General features: G+C 44.0%; 1 protein-coding gene across 3 annotated transcripts in view; it reads right to left on the reverse strand.

Moving 5' to 3' along the window:
• Window positions 1-17408, reverse strand: part of Loxhd1 (lipoxygenase homology PLAT domains 1) — a 135267-nt gene that overhangs the window by 80313 nt on the left and 37546 nt on the right. For all 3 annotated transcript variants that reach the window (XM_046428446.1, XM_046428445.1, XM_046428444.1), the window contains exons 6-12: window positions 16192-16340; window positions 14515-14638; window positions 11951-12201; window positions 7321-7456; window positions 6633-6793; window positions 5576-5662; window positions 5041-5176 (exon numbers count right to left, since the gene is read on the reverse strand). In XM_046428446.1, the coding sequence (XP_046284402.1) occupies window positions 5041-5176; window positions 5576-5662; window positions 6633-6793; window positions 7321-7456; window positions 11951-12201; window positions 14515-14638; window positions 16192-16340 (1044 nt within the window). The remainder of the gene's footprint in view (window positions 1-5040; window positions 5177-5575; window positions 5663-6632; window positions 6794-7320; window positions 7457-11950; window positions 12202-14514; window positions 14639-16191; window positions 16341-17408) is intronic.

Here is a 17408-nt window from a genome sequence, read left to right on the forward strand (position 1 = left end):
AAAGGCAGTGAGGCAAATGAAGTACACAGGGATCCGGGTTGAAAAGAAAAAGTAAAATCACAACTATTCACGGATGTAGGATCATGTATTAGGAAAGTCACTAAAAACTGTTAGAACTAACAGATGAATTCAGCGAAGTTATAGAATTCAAGATCGATATACCTAAATCAATTGTATTTCTATTCTCTAGCAATAAAACATCCCAAGCCAAACATTTCCATTCACAATAACATCAAAAAGAATAAAATATTTATGAACAAATTTAACAAAACAAATGAAATATATATTCTTTATATTCTTTTGGGTGGGATGGGGGTACCAAGGATTAGACTTAGGGGACTCGACCACTGAGCCACATCCCCAGCCCTATTTTGTATTTTATTTAGAGACAGGGTCTCACTAAGTTGCTTAGTTCTTAGCTTTTGATGAGGCTGGCTTTGAACTTGTGATCTGTCTCAGCCTTCCAGGCCACTGGATTACAAGCATGTACCACCATGCCTGGCTGTGAAATATATATTCTCTGAAAACTACAAAATATTGTTGAAATAAATTAAAGATTTCAATTCATGGGCATGGAAACATCCTGTATCCATAGATTTTAGGATCTCACATTGTCAAGACGTCAACACCCCCAAATTGGTGAACAGATTCAACATAATCCTATCAGAATCCCAGGGGACTTTGTAGAAACTGACAAGTTGATTCTAAAATTCACATAGAATTACAAGGGAACCCAGAATAACCAAAACATTCATGAAAAAGAATAATGAAGGAGAATAACAAGTGTTGGTAAAGATGTAGAGAAATGGGAACTCTCTTTGATTACCAGTAAGAATGTAAAATGGTACAACTTTTTAATAGGCAGTTCAGTAGTGCCTTAAAAAAGTAAACCAAAGAGTAACTATATGACCAAGCCCTCCTACTCCTAACTACATGCCCAAGAGAATTGAAAACACGTCCACATAAAACTTGTATGTAAATGTTCATGCCACCATTATTCATAATAACTGAAAGGTGGAAACCTAAATGCTCATGAACATGTAAATGTGTTACATTCATACAATGGAATATCATTCAGCAAATAAGAAGAAATGAAGTTCTAATACGTGCTACATATGGATGAACCTTGAAAACATGCTAATTAAAAGAAGTTAAATGCAAGAGTTCACAAGGTATAATTCCATTTCCATGAAATGTCCAGAATAGGTAAATCTATAGAGACAGAGTGTTTGTCAGAGACTGAAGGGTAAGGTGGAGAAATGGTATGACCCCTAATTGGTATGAAATTTCTTTTGGGGGAGAGGAAAATGTTCTAGAGGCAGTGATGATGGCTGGGTGGCTGTATCAATGTACTGAAAACCATTGCCTTGTCCAGGCAAATTGTATGACACATGAATTTTATCTCAATAAAGCTGTTTTAGAAATGGACCCTACTCATTGGCCATCCATCTAAAATGAGGTTGAAATTATATTAGGAAGGAGACAAGCCACCAGGATGTTTAATTCAATGTCCAATTAGGTTTTCAGTAATGTACCCATTTCTATTTGGAGACATAGACACATTTGAAAAATAAATTGGACCACTAAACATGTGGGTACACAAGGAAACAGATATGTATGTAGCAAAACACTGTTAGAAAAAAAGGGGAAGAATCATCATATCCGAGACCTGCCTTGAGAATAGCAGGCATAAGGAGACACTTAAACCATGAGTTTAAGTCCAAGGAACACCCTCCCACCTCCCACCCATGCCTGCTCACAGGGCCACAGCCTTCAAAACCCAACCAGCGCTGCCCCCTCTAATCGACTCCCGACAATCCAAAGCTGCGCACCCTGCATCTTCAGCCTTTGGATGAGTGAAGGTGAGTCTTTGTGTTCTGCTGTCCTGGATACGCTGTGCTAACACTAAGAGGAATGATCTGCACTGACCAGAGTGAAAACCAGAAAGTAGAAACCTGGGGGACAAAAGAGAAGGAAAGACCCGGATGCCAGCCTCCCCTCCGTCAGAATTTTGATGAAGGCCAGTTCTACAGTTTTAACTCTATGGATTAGGCAATTCCCAGAAGCCAAATGAGGAGGGAATTTAGAAATTCCTCTGCCTAGGAATTCCAGCCCCCTTTGTTTGGGACCTCTAAGGTCCATTCAATTGGAAGTCCTTGAAGGTCCTCCCTCTCTGCAGGGGCCCCCTGGGGCCCAAGGGCCACAGAGGTCCCAAATTCTTCCTGGTGAGAAGTCTGTGGACGATTAAGAACAATTGCATTGCTAACATCAGCAGTGAAAGACTTTAAACACATGGGTAAGTACCAGAAACCTCTTGTACTTTAATTTAAAAATTACAGCTCAGTCTGATTAACGAGAAGCGACTCATTTGGCACTCAAGTCCAATGGACTCTCTTGCCCTCTCATCAGCGGTGTATAATCACAGTGGAAAATGCTGATCTCATTGATGTCGCTGCCTCCTGGAGCTCCCGAGGGAAAGGCAAGGTGGAAATAAACTGTGAGCTGCTCTGCCTGTTTTGTCCGTGTCTCCTGGTCTGCGTTAATCAGCATGATCACTCCCCAAAGCCTCTCGGCTCCCAGGCATGGTATTAATTGCTGATTTGGCTGGCCATTATTTTATAAGTAAACTGGGGACACACAACTCCAAACTCAGAATTGATTTTAAATTGGTATTTACTCAATCTACATGAGTTCAAGACTCGGCACCCCAGGGCTTCCCGGGAATCCTGGCACGTTATTCATCACACACTGGTAGCAACTGAGGAAGGGGGATGTTTTGCCATCAGCTCAGTTTAGTGCTACAAAGAAGCATCCAGACCAGAAAAGGAGATCTGGACGAGGACATAGGTGTATTCCAAGCACCAGAGAAATATCAGTGGGCCAGAAACAGGAGTTGGGGAAAAGCGACTTGAGTCGGTAGGGGCTCCAAAGAACTGCCGAGAACCCCTGGAAGATGTCAAACTGCCTTTACAAGCAGGGCAGGCAGCCTCAGCCCAGGCTAATCACCAGATTTTTTTTTTCCACATTGAAATAGTTCTTTAATAGAATCACAGAAGACAAAAACCGAATAACAGCCTTTAGAGTAGAAGGCCTGGCTCAGATGCCACTTTATCTGCAAAGTTTAATCCCAACTGCCTGGGCAGGAAGTTCACCTCTCGATGTATCTAGACAACATTCACGAACCAAAGATAGGAGGAGGGACAGATACAGAAATCAAAATCATGGAAGGTGAGAGCCACAGAAAAGGGGCACATGCCTTGGCCTGGTGGTTCTCAAAGTGTGGTTCCCCAGGGGCAGCATTGCCATTACCAAGAAATGGGCGAGATGAGCACATTCTCAGGCCTCAGTGCAGACCGACTGAATCAGAAACTCTCAGTGGGACCCCATAAACTGTGTTTCGACAAGCCCCCAGATGAGAATGCCCTGAAGTTTGAGAACACCTGGAGAAGAGGCGGTAGATCACAGCTATAGGTAACACCACAGAAGGCTCAGGAATGAAAGCACCAGGTAACTTTAGAAGCAGAGACTGCAGAACTCATATCATGAGAATGGTTAGAAGGCTTTGGAAAAGCAGTTAGGTCCCATGAGGCCCTCCCAGTTCTTCACACCTACCTACAAGCTCAATTCTGGCGCACAAAGTGGATAGCTCAGGTAAGAACAGGAGCATCTCTGCCCTGGTGGGCTACATATGATATAACGTCCCAACTGGTTGGGGAGCATATGGTATTATCATACTCACAGAAAGATTATCGCCATGTTTCCAAAGCAAACCACTATTGAATATGAAAAGGCAGAAGTGGTGTCTTGGAATAGTCACTGAACCAGGAATCAAAGACCTGTTCTAGGTCTCATTCTGTCTCTAACCAGCTATGTGATCATAGCAAGAACTTCCTCGGTTCTTCATCAGACGAGTATAAGGGGCTTTGAACACAAATATTCTATAGTCGTATATTTAATTAAAAATGAAGAAACCATAAAACAGAGGAAACTTGTTACTAATTATAAGTATTGCCTAATTAGACTAACAGACTGGATGATCTCATTTGAGATATTTGCTATTTGGAGATGCAAACACACAAACACACACACACACACACACACACACACACTTAGCATTTAACACTAATATCAAATAATTTCAACAAATACAGAGGGTGCTTCTAGTGAGTGTGTCTATGCAGAGTACTCATAAGTACCACATGATCACCCGTGAACTGATGTTTCTGCAATATTTAGTAGGGCTACTAGAACCATGGGTGACATTGTTTTCTGTATGTTCTTAGCTTTTTGTGATTTTGCAATATTACTTTACTATTGAAAAGATTAAGAACTGCCACAAAGATAACACACATGTTATCTTACATGTCAGTTCTGATCAGTTGGTAGTGTCTGTTGAATTGCTATATTGATGGTTGCAAAGCTCATTTCAGATTCAATGAGAGAGAATGTCATGTCACTTAGTAGTGTCTGCCATGGGAAAAGGACAGAACATGTGCTGAGTATTTGCCAACACTCTGCTACTATAACCTAGAGGCAAAATGACTTCCCTTTGGTTCTGTGAATGTGGTTGCTAGACTCTAAATTAAGTCCCTCTCCTACCAGCCTCAAATAGAGATAGAGGCTCATCGGGTAGCAGCCAAGCATGGCTGCAAGAATCCACATCCAGCCTTCCTTTGGGGGAATCAGTCTCTGCATTTCATAATTTGAAGGGAATAAAAAGACACTTCCTTTAACTTCAAGGCAGCTCTGGAGAATTACTGTTTAGAGCAGAGTCTTCTCACCCTCCCATGGCCAACCTGAAGACCCGTAGACCTCCCCTCCCTCCCCAACCCACCCATCACGGTCGTGTTGGAGCATCATGCCTTGAAGGTGGCTCCTTCAAGCCTGTCTTGAGGCTGGGAACTTCAAAACCCACTCTGGCAGTCAGAGGGTTCCTGAGATGCAGAGTGGACAACACTATCAGCTCAGTTCAAGTGTCCCTTGGCACACCAAGTAGAAGGTCCACGGCCTTCCCCAGGATGGGCAGTGATCAGTACTTACTGCCCATGATCCTCCGCACTGTTGGGCCCTCTGCGGTCATTTCCCTCACAATCTCGTTGTCATCTTCGTTGGCGTCCAGCCAGCGATTGCAATTGAAGTTATACTTGTCCTTATTCAGAGTGTTCATCAGGGTCATCTAAAATGAAGTTCCAGGGTGAGCAGGTGACTTTCAGGTAGCAGAGTCTCTCACCCATGCCCTGAAGTCACCATTCTGCTATCTCATCTCAGGAAGGTCAAGGCCATCCCCTGGAGAGGATCCTTTCGGAAGGCAGAGAGACAGGTTAATATTTCTCCCCCTGGTCCCCTAGAGACCTACACTTGCCTAGCATATGGGTAACTAGGGCAGATATGCAGGCCCCATGGACGCCCAAGCATTTTCTCAGTCTGCTTTGGAAGGTTTCTCCCCAGCCATCTGGAAGTACCTGTGGCCCATGTCCACGCTTCTCCATTTCTATTTCCAATAGAGAGTAAACTTACAGTCACAAAGAGGGACAATTCTGATTCCTCTCCCAACCCTCAAGGTGGTACATCTCACCCTTTCTAAATGCCATCCAGAACCAGGACTCCTTCTATCGTGCCATGCTCGAAGCTTATAAAATCTGCCGAGATCTGGGAGCTCAATCTGTGTCAAGAAATGAACAGGTCTGAGCAGGCATGGCTGGGAAAATGCCTGTCTCCTCACAGCCGGCCACCGGGGCTGTTTCTCCCTCGAGAGGATGAATGGGCTTCAAGTCCTCCCCCAACACCCTCATTCCTCTCCTGTTCCTGGTAGCCAAAGGCCCATGGGGGAGAGACAGCCATGTAAAACTGGGGTTCAGTCTGGGCTGGTGAAACGGAACGAAAATAACTGACCCACAGTGGGATGCAGCCTAAAGAAAACCTTCCAAGCAATAAAATTCCAGTAACAAAATCTATATGACAGCCCTGCAAATTAGCACAGGCCCACAGCCCCAGGACTCCACTGGGCAGTGGAACAGACAAAAAGATCAATACCAAAGCCATGCCCTTTCCCTAGGGGCTCAAATCTGGCAGGAAAGACAAATACATAAAGAGCAATGAATCGAGTGTTAGAATAAGGCACCAATGGGGTTCTCTGAGGGAAGACTGCAAATTACAAATTATTCCTACCGAAAGGTCAAAGCAACACTTCAGTGGGGTGAGGGGGACCCTTGTTCTAGTTACATATGTACTGGAAAGTTTTAAAGCTGTATTTCCCTTCAAATGCCCTGAAATTCATACTTTTCTTTTAATTTGACCCTTACTGTCTAATTCAGCCCATATTGGGTGCTCGGGTCTCTATTCTACGATTCCCCCAGTCACTCAATTCTTAGATGCTCAGAACCATTCCATCCTTGTTCCCCCTGGCTTGATTCCTACTGTCTCAGATGAAGGGCAGATCTAAACTGTCTCCCTTTCACTCCCTTGCCTATAAATCATCACATGTGTCACCCCTTGCCGGGGGCGGGGGTAAACTCTCCATTTCGTCTTCAAACTTGGTTGAAAACCAATCTGGCTTAGAAAATCAGATTCTCCCGAATACCTGCCACATCCTTCCTCCTTTCCCCACCCACCTCACCACAGTTCTCTCCTACCCTAAACTTCTCGATGACACCTGGTTTGAACCACTTGTTGTTGGGATTCAGGAGAATCTCATCTGTCCGCCCCTTCTGTCCATAAATCTGGATGAAGATGGGAGAGTTGGTACCAGCCTTCTTCAGGTCCGTGGTCCAGACCCACAGAGACCAAGGAAATTCTACAAGACAGATCAAGGTGCACCATAAACATCAACTGAAGAGATTTTCAGGTTACCAGTAGGAAAGAGAAGAGAAAATGATCACGACCGAACAGCAGGTGACAGGCAAGTGTGTCCCACTCTCAGAAACCCAGTATAAGAAGGGCTGTATTTAGAAAGCTGAGGATTCCTGCTATTAAAAATAGAGTTCTTCCATGTCTTTTTAACAGACAAAGCCTACTGGTGGTATGTCTTAAATAGGGGAAGAATTGACTCCGCCCACCCTACCTGGTATATTCAGAATGCACTGGAGTGAATCCCTCAGTTTAACCCCTAGCCACTTCTCCAATTTGGGGACCTGGAGTCAGTCTTAGTTCCAGGTGTGTGATGTGGTATGGTCTGTACCTTGTAAAACTGAGTCCCCTAAAGGGTTCTTTCCCAGTATCTGTAGAGGAGAATTGAGAAGCAGGTGTGGACCCCTTCAAAGCCTTTGACAGTGTTCTGACATCCTGGTATTCCTGGAAGATTCTGGGGCTCATTGTACTTACTCTTCAGCCGCTTCTTCCTGAGAGACACCATCTCATAGAGCTGCCTCTCGACCAGCCCATCTGCCTTCTTCTCATCCAGCCATTTGCTACAGGGGAAGGTTTGCTGGATGCCAGTGAAGGGGCACAGAATCACCACCTGGGAGGGCAGATGCAAGTGAAGGGAAGATAAGGGACAGAAGGGAAGGGCGTCCTGGGGGGACCTGCTCACAAGGCTCACCAGCCCCCTCAACCCAAGGGAAGGGATGTCTGTGTTAGGACCCTCCATGAATGCCACTTCTGCTGTCTCATTAAATCTGCGATTGAGAAAGACCTCCTCCAATGAGTCTTCCAGAGTAGGTGTCGTCCATCCTCCAATCTCCTAGCTTAGCTCTCAAGCCTGTTCCTCTGTATGCAACACCCTCTTGAACACCCTACTTCTATATGTTTGTCATGAAATCTTGGCTAATCTGAACCAAATGACCAAGACTACCCAATTAATTCCCTGTACTTGTCTTGTAGGAAGAAGGCAAATCACAGGAAAGCTAATTCATATCTGGAATTGAATACAAACCCAGCTGCCCTATTGCGGGCTGTGTCCTCACTCGGGCCTCTCCCCTACATCTCCATCACTGCCCACACTCTGGAGTCGTTCATTTAGAACCCCCAAAGTCTATCCAGCCCAGGCTCCTCACATTATGGATAGTCAAAGGAATGTTCCTGGCACCCTGTAGAATCTTCTCTCAGCAAAGAAATTTTGACTATTCACATTACTAAATTCCAAGCTTTAACCTGTTTTTAACTTAAAGTCTAATGTGACTCTCCCATGGGTCAACTATTTTGACTAATCACTGTCTTAGTATTTATTCCTTAGCTGGTATTTGAGTGTGTGTGTGTGTGTGTGTGTTGGTTAGTTTGTTTTTTTCAACACAATAGCAAACTTTAACTTCCTTAACTTGAATTTTTACCCTTAAATATACCCAGGTATTTCTGAGAGTTCACCTAATCCTCATTATCTGAGCATGATGATGAACCTTAACTTATAAGCACCAAGGGGAGGGGAGCTTAGAGATGGGGTGGGGGAGCGCGTACCTCCTCATACTCCCAGAGAATCACTTCTGCCTGGAGATTGTGCCAGTGAAGGGGCACAGAGACAGCTCCCTTAAACATTTTACTAACGTATTGGCAACTAATATAATCCACCCCCATATTCATTCAACAGATGGGAAAGCTGAGGTCCAGAAAGGAGAATGAAATATCCAAGTTTGCACAGTTAGGGGCAGAAAAGAAATATAAATGCTTCTGGCCCTAATTAGAAACATTTTAATGTTTCTAAATGTTACAAATCTCAGAATTATTATTTATGGCTGAGGTCTACAGGGATTTGTAACTTCACTTCATCTTTGATGCTGAAGAGTCTATATAACCACATGTTCAGAACTGCACATATACTTAAGCAAAATTGGAAGGCACCTATGCAGGGTACTCTGGGGGCATAGAAAGGTCTGAATACCAAAAATTTACTTATAAGTCTTTCTTCTGAACGAATCCCAGAGTTGTCACCTCCTAGTTTACTCTTCAATTGTGCTCTGGTTATTACATGTGTGTGAGTTGGTTAGTTTTGTTTTTTTCAACACGATGGCAAACTTTTGAAAGCCTGATGTGTCTCCTCACCTCTTGGAGTTCCCCTGAACATAGGTACAACCATATAAAATGCTTAAAATAGTAAAAGTTTGAGTGCTTGAAAGTGCTTGTTAAAAGTTTGAGTTCTGGGCTAGGTAGTCCAGAAAAGCTGGTAGAATGAAAGCCCTCACCATTGCAAATACCCACATTCTGGATAAAGAACATGAAATATCATCTTATGTATATTGGTGAGCTGCCAGGGATTTACAGGAAGCCATAAGAGCCAGCAGGATTCAGAGCATTCAGTGCTAAGGTTTGTCCTGCCCTGGAGGAAGACCAAGAGACAAAGAAATTAACAGTCACACATGGCAGCACATGGTGGGACCTGAGAAGAACTTGCAAAGTGGAGGATCTGGACAGGAAACACATGTGAGCAGAAGCACTTCAAGGAGCTGCTCCCTTGGATGAAAGGTAGGAAGGGGAAATCTGCAAAGGGAAGCCTGCCTTCTCTGCCTTTGCTCAGGAAAGAAAATAATAATAGTCTCCCCTAAAAATCAGTTACTACGAGCCTGGTTATTGGACGGGTAACAAATACATACCTAGACATATTGAAGAGATGCATCAGATGCCAAAGACAAAGAGAAGATCTCAAGAGCAACGAGAGACAAAAGACCCATAATAGCAATTAGACTAATGGAAGCCAGAAGATATCAGGAGAAGGGAATCATCTTAGAATTCTATATCCTAAAATTGTCTTTCAATAGTGAGGATGGAACAAAAACATTTTTCAAATGAACAAAGTTTACCAACAATAGACCTTTATCAAAAGAACTCCTACAGAATGTACTGCAGGAAGGAAAACATTGATACCACACATAAGGTCTGAAATGCAAGAAGCAGCAGCAAGCAAACCAGCAAGGAGGTAGATAGATCTGAACTAATCCACACTATCTAATGTGTGGATTTTAAAATAATACCAAATAAAGATAAAATTCTAGGAAAAAAACAGCATGGAATTTAGATATGGGGTTGTTAGCATTTAGTGATTTTTAAGGTGCTTTTATTTCCCAAGAAGAGAGGAGACATTTTAATTAAATTTAGGGTTTGTCATATTAAATGTGCATGGGAAAACCACCCAAATGGGATATTACAATTTGGATGTCCCACCAAAACTTACATTGAACTTTCATCCCCACTGTGAGGTTAAAGGTAGAACTTAATGCAGTTATAGTATTTAAAGGTGGGACTGTGGGGAGGTAATCAAGTGAGGCTGTAAGGGTGGGGGCCTAATCCAATGGGACCATAGCTCCATAAGAGGAGGAAAGACCTGAACTAAGACCCTCTGTCTCTCCCCATGACACCTCCCACCATGTCATGGCCCAGCAAGAAGGTCCTCACCAGATGCTAAGCAGATATTGAGGCCAGACTCTTGGGCTTCCAAATCATGAGCTAAATAAACTGTAAATTTATTTTGTAAAAAAATTTTCTTTGTAAATTACCCAGTCTATGGTAGCAACATAAAACACACTAAGTTGCAGGGGTTGGGCAGGGGAACAGTCCATCTAGAAGAAATATTTTTTAAAAATAAAATAAAATAAACAGTAAATGTAAGACAGATATACCTACAATTATAGTAAGTATAAATGAACTAAATTGGCCAATTAAAAGATGGATCCTATCAGACTAGATAATGGCAAAGATTGAATTCTCTAGGAGGCTATAATACTTCTATGCCTAAAAACTCAGTCCCAAACTATACCAAGCAGAAATTATCAGTTGTAGAAGGAGAAATTGAAGCATCACAACTGAAGTGGGAAATTTTAACACATCTTTCTTGGTAATTAATAGATTAAGCAGAAAAAGATGTCAGTAAGTACATAAAAGATTCAAATAACCAAAGTAACCTATTCGATTTAATCAATAAAATAAAGATTTTAAACCTAACTCTTAGAAAATTATACACAAATTGAGCATGCACTGTAAAGTAAATCGCAACGATTTTTTTTTAAAAATGGAATCACACAGTGTTTTCTAGATAAAATAATACTAATTATATTCCAACAAAGATAATTTTTAAAATGAAACATTCTAGGATTCAAACCAGTTAAGGACTATGTGATAAATGAAAATTCAAGGTCAATGCCACTTAAGAACATTCAAAGAAAAATTACACACTAAATGTCAGCAAGTCAATTCTAAAGGTATACAAAAATTATAAAATTGCAATCCATTATCACTAAGTTTGGCCTGTAGAAGAAAGCAAGAATTTTACATAAAAGGATACATGAATGGCCAATAAAGAAATAAGATGATGTTCAATCTCAGTAGTAATCACAAAAATAAAAATTAAAACTGCCATAAAATCATTTGACAACTTCCAGGTAAAGATCAAAACTATTGCAAGTGTTGACAAGGATTCGTGGAACAAAATGTCTCTTCTATGTGACTGAGAGGACAGCAAAGAAGCACAAATACTTTGGAAAACAATCTGGAATATTCTGGGAAAAAAAAAAACTGTCCTGTAAAGCTGAAGATTCCCTTGCCGAATGACCTAGAACTTCTGTCCTGAGAAACTCTTGTGCTATATCCATAGTGGCAAAAATCAAGAAACAGCCACAGATTATCTAATGGAAAAATTGAACAATAAATTATAACCCATATTTTACTTTGAATATATATACATATTCTTCAACATATAAATATTCCACAATACAAACATATCTTTAAAATGCTCGTTGATTGAGGGGTTTATAATCTGAAGCGAAAGTACCATCCCCAGAAGCAGGATGGTCTATAACCACCAACCGAGCCCTCTGGCTAACCTACCCTGTTTGGAGAACAGCCCCCATTCCTGACCACCAGGAAGACAAGCTGGATGGATATGTAACCACCCAAAATGCCCAATGAAAGGGACTGCCCATGTGCTCTGTAACTGTTCCAGAGGAAGTAGGAAGTAGGGTACAGGTTTGAGTTTGCACTCACAAGTTAAAGGGGGTTGGATCAAGAAAAGCTACATGGAATCTCCTCTTACCTTCTCACAGTACCAGCCTCTGTTGACACCCACGTTGCCGTGCCCAATGGAGACCCGGCTCAGGGGGCTGAGCAGGGCAGCCAGCTCAATGTGGAAGATATCCGTGCGGCCCCTGTCAAACACACCGCCCTCCAGGAAGATTTTCCCGCTGTTCTTATTTCCTCTGGCCCCATACATGACCAAGTAGATTTTGGATTTGGTCCCAGCTCCCCGGATATCCCCCGTGAAGACGGTGACAATGTAGGTGATAGCTGTTGTGCAAACAGGAGAAAAGGGTTCAACGTGAATTGCAGTATGTCATCCTCCATCTTCCCTCCTGCCCACAACACCCTAGCATGCCCATCTTCCATATAGCTCGTGTCCCCTCATGTCCTCTTCCCTTGGACCATGCCCAATGTCCCTCTCAACCTCATTCCATCATTTCAGGGTCTGTATGTCAGTGTATGTGAGTTTGAGAATAAACCGTGTCTATTATTACAGGAAAGCTGCCAGTGCTGATCATAAGAAACCAACAAAGGGGAGGAGGATCCTGGGCTGACTAAGAATAATACTAATTATTGATGTTAATTACCATGTGTACCTTATGAATAGCTGTCACATGGCTTCTGTTATGTCTAATCTAATTATAATAGCGCCACTAATGGAGATTTATATCCTAAGCCATCTGATTCATTTAACTTGCTGTTTTGCCAATAACTTAAAAACACAACTTTTGGTAGAGGGCACCACTGTCCTCTTCATCACCTAATTGGTGGGAGAGGGAGGTTTGGGGGAGAGGGGGACAATGTAGGTTGGGCCGTATTGAGTTTGCATCAGTCAGGAGGCATTGGAAGGACATAGAATTTGGGGGAAGAGATAGCGAGGAGAGTTAAACTCCTAAATGAGGAAGAATGAGAGAAAACACCAAAGGCAAACATTTGAGCAGGAAGTTCTACTGAGATCGGGCCTAGGGTCATTCATTCTATTCTGGGGTCTAAGACAACTGACATTTTAGGCTTTTGATTCATTCACCCACCCCTTACCTGACCCTACCCCACACCCTCATCCAATGACCTTCGAGAAATAAAACTCCCAAACTTCTTTGGAAGAGAACTTCCTTGGGCACCATTCCTTTACACAGATGCACCTTCTTTGGATTGACAAGCATTTATCCAGCGCTCAGAGTGCTTACTAGACACCAGGCCTTCAGGAATACATGAAGATAAACAGGGAAGGCCACTGATCTAAAAAAGAGTGGGTCTCAGCTTCATTGCCCCAAGGCACATGGGTGAATGGCATTCTCCTACTAGATGTAGTTCCAAGGCCTGATTATGGGAATTCCCGGCGACTGTCATTTCTCCTCTTTCTCCATCACTGGGAGACAAGGAATGGTAACACAGTCAATAAGATCGCAGGGATCTGTCCTAGTGCACAGTTTTCAGTACATTTGGCTCCTACAAGCCATAGCAACCCAAGCCTGTGCAAAAGCAGGATGAGATGATGCAGTCCAGGGAGGTCGAGGAGGCCTCAGAAGTGACTGGAAGTGGGAATTTGAGAAACAGAGAAAAGATAACAGTCATTACAAGCTGAGGAGAAAGCAGCTTTGGAGGACAAAGGAAGAAAAAAAGTAAGGAGAGTAAAGCAAGCCAGCGAGTCCCCTGTGTGAGCACCAGAAAGGGAAAGAGCCAAGGGTTTCATGGATGCGCTGTGGGGAGATGGAAGTGTTGGAAGATTCTGCTGAGAAGATAAACTGGAGCCAAATGGTGAAGCAATTTGCATATTACATGACAGAGTGTGGACTTCATCTCTGTGCAGGGGCGAGCCCCGGAAGCTTTTGCAGCAGAGCCTGTTCTCAGATGTGTGTGACATTGATATCCTGGAACACTCATGACCACCTAACCCAGGCTGGGACCTGGAGGCTTTTTGTGAAATTCACAATGGGTAAGACCTTAGGAGGCAGACCAAGTACCAACCTAGATAGGTTCCTTAACTTCTACAGGCCTCAGTTTTCCCAATTGTGACATGAGGATGATAAAATTCCTATATCGTAGTGTTGCTATGAGGACTGAAAGAAACTAGGTGGGCCAAGTGCCTAGAGAGCCTGGCATATATAAAGCACTTCATATTAGGAGGAGTTAAAAGTAAATTAGCTGGGCATAGTTGTACATGCCAATAATTCCATGTGAGGAGAGGCTGAGGCAGGAGGATCACAAATCTGAGGCAGGCCTAGGTAACTTAGGAAGGCCCTGTCTCAAAATAAATTTTAAAAGGGCTGGGCATGTAGCTCACTGGTAGAACATTTGCTTAGCATGGGTTCAACCCCTGTACCACACATACACATGTAAATCAAGTGTGCACACATCAGAAGTGGGTAACTTCCCCTGCTCAGGGGCTTTGCCTCAGCTCCTTTGGTATGAACAAAGCCTCATGTTTGCAGCCCATGGGGAAAGAACATTTTCACAAGCAGGAGAAATACTGTCTGGCCCTTGCTGGATCACAAACCTCCAAACCTGCAGGTGTGAACACTGACTCTCAGGCAGAAAGTAGAATATTAGCCAATGGGGGGCTCAACTTTCCAGTTCTACCTGTGGTCTCAGCTCCGCCCACTAAGATATCCCTTTGGATTTTGCCATCATCTTCATCCAGGGCCAGCCAGCGGTTGAGGGGGAAGTCATATTTCCTTTTGTTCCCAATATCTTCAATGACAATCTGGGAAGGAAAAGAGGAAGGAATGAGATGAAGAGGTGCCCCTGGCTATCTACCCAAGTCCTCCAGTCACTGAGGGTACCGAAAAAATCCACTCTCATCTCCTCATGGCCCAGGAAAAGCTCATCACAGGATGCAGCTGTTGCCCTGAAACATCACAAAAACCATACAGGGATGACTGCCAACCACCCCCTGCTGAATCCCAAGCCACTGTCCCTCCATTCATTGCTGCAGGGCATTTTTTTTTAAATTGAGCCAAGAAACATGGCAGGAAGTGCCCTGAGAGCTGAAATGAAGGCCTGGAAGCCAGGATTTCAAGCCGGAGGCGAGGCTCTGATCCTAACTGGGATAAAGCAATGTTAAAGCAAAGGGCACTTGGAGCCCCAGATCAGGTACAGAGGAGCCTAGAATCTGGTGATCAGGTCAGCCACTGACAGTGAGATGAATGGAACCGGTCATCCAGGAACTTCCCAAAGGGACGTGAGCCTGGCTGGTGAGGCTGAGATAAGAGTGTCTTTGAAAACACACCTAGGGACTGGGGGGCCTTCCAAAATATGCCTGGAGGACCTACCTGTTAAATAAGGCAGGAGAGAGAGAAGCACCCTTCTCAGTGAATGATGGGAACACTCACGTGGGGGGAGAGAGAGAGAGAGAGAGAGAGGGAGAGAAGAAGAGGCAGAAAGGAAGAGAGAGAGAGAGAGACAGAGAGAGAGAGAGAGAGAGAGAGAGAGAGAGAGAGAAGCAATGACCTAATAAAAAGCAAGAGCCATTATCTTCTCAAAGAACATCTCCACTTGCCAACAAGCCCACAGGCATGGCTGGCCTTCTGAGAGCTGAGAAGGAAAGTGCAGGCCATGAGCTAGTCCCTAGAGGACAGACGATGCCAGTGAAGGGCCTGCCCATGGTGGTGCCAACCATATTCTGTGATGGTGGGACATGCCAGCATCACAAGGCAAGCCCTCCTGATGTGAAAGCCAAGAAGGATGAAATTCCCACAGAGACGGGGGAGGGAAAAGATGAAGAGCCGAATAGGAGTCATTCCCTCCCTGTTCTTCTCAGATGGTTCACAGGCACCCCGAAATGATCGTGGGCCATGCAGGCCTCGCTTCTTCCTGCACGGGCTAAGAACATCTGAGCGACCTGGCGAAGTCCTTCTTGGAGTCCCTGTGTGTAGACTGGTGGGGAGGGTCAGCTGTCATTTAGCAGATCTCTCTCCCTGAAGACGTCACCTGATTGAGTAGGCATCTGTTCTGTCCAGATAAGGGAACCACACACTCACAAGGCAACTGGGGAGCCCAGGGGGTCTCCTCCCTCCCACCAGAATCAGGGAAAGTCTCACAATGGAGTCCTGAAGAAGGCTTAGGCTCTGGCTAAGTCTGATGAGAGAACCGAGCTTTCTAGGAAGTTGCTAACAAGGGTGAAGCCTTGGCGGCCATCAGAGAGCAGTGTGGCTGGCCAGGGGACTTGGGTAACAGAGCAGACACAGATAGACCTTCTGAAGAGCCGGACTCTCCCCTCCCAGGCCCCAGTGACCACAGACACGCCCCGAAACCTACCTTGGACAGGAACCAACCTGCGGACCCCCCCTTGTTGTTGTGGCCCACATTGATCTTCATCAGCTGCCCCAAATCTGGGGCATCCAGCATGAACTTGTCTTCCGCTCCCTTTTCAAAGTTGTCCTTTTCATTTTCCAGCCTACGCTCTCCTGTAGGCACAGAGGCAAGACAGTCACAAAAGACCGGAAGAGAAGAAAGAACCAACTCCAAGCCTCAATGGTTCCCCCACTGAAAGAACTCTAGCAAAGTCCAGGGCGGCTCCCCACTGAGATCTAAGGGCTCCTTACATTCCTCCAGTCTCTGGCAAGGCAAGGGTTGGCCTCCCGTGTGGCTGGTGCCCAGGTCCCATAATAGGACTTTTGGTTTCTGCCCTTGTCTGGAGCTCTTATCCCAGTCAACCTATTTGTACCCACATCCGTAGACCCAAAGGCCTGTCTTGCTGTTCCCTATTATTCATCCTGATCGGGAACATTGACCATGGCAGTTGGCAGAAGGCCTGTGACCAGGACCCTGATATCAGCTTCAGACTTCCTTTGGCACTGTTTTTCTATAAAACAGTGCCAAACGCTATTATCAGACACTGCTGGTTGTTTAACATGAATTTTTTATGCTATTCCTCACCACAATCCAAGAAGGAGATACTATTAACTCCATCTCGCAAATGAAGAAACAGAAAAGTTGAATACCTTGCCAAAAGGCTCATGGGTAATAAGCAATGAGGCAGGACTCTATTCTCACTTGTTCCTCCTGCTTTGCAATTTTCCATTCCATGTTTCCATGATTATGTGGGTGCCGGTCAGATTCGCCTCACCACCCAGTCTAACCACCGACTTTTTTTGTTTAAATCATTTTGTGTTCTTTCTTTTCTAAAATTTAGTATTTTTTTTCTCAAATTTTACTTTGTGATGTTGAAACAGAGAGAAAATAATATCAGTCTTATACCCCTGTCTCAATGTAAGAGGCATAGCAGATGTTAACATTTCATCTAGTTTGCTTCAGACTTATTTTATTTTTTAAGGAAATAATGTGTGTAAGGCCTCACTGTTCCTCTCTCCCTTCACCTCCCTTCCCCCAAACAAACACTCCCCTCAGTTTGGCATGTACTATCCCCATACATATGTGAGCATCCAGAAGAAAAATATACTACTTCTGCAGGTTTCAGAATGGTGCATAAATAATACCATCATGCACATTTGACGGCCTCAAAATTCTCATCT

This window comes from Marmota monax, unplaced genomic scaffold (genome assembly GCF_021218885.2).
Source record: "Marmota monax isolate L192 unplaced genomic scaffold, Marmota_monax_Labrador192_F-V1.1 WCK01_AAM20220418_F8-fsc00031, whole genome shotgun sequence".
Taxonomy (NCBI): Eukaryota; Metazoa; Chordata; class Mammalia; order Rodentia; family Sciuridae; genus Marmota; species Marmota monax.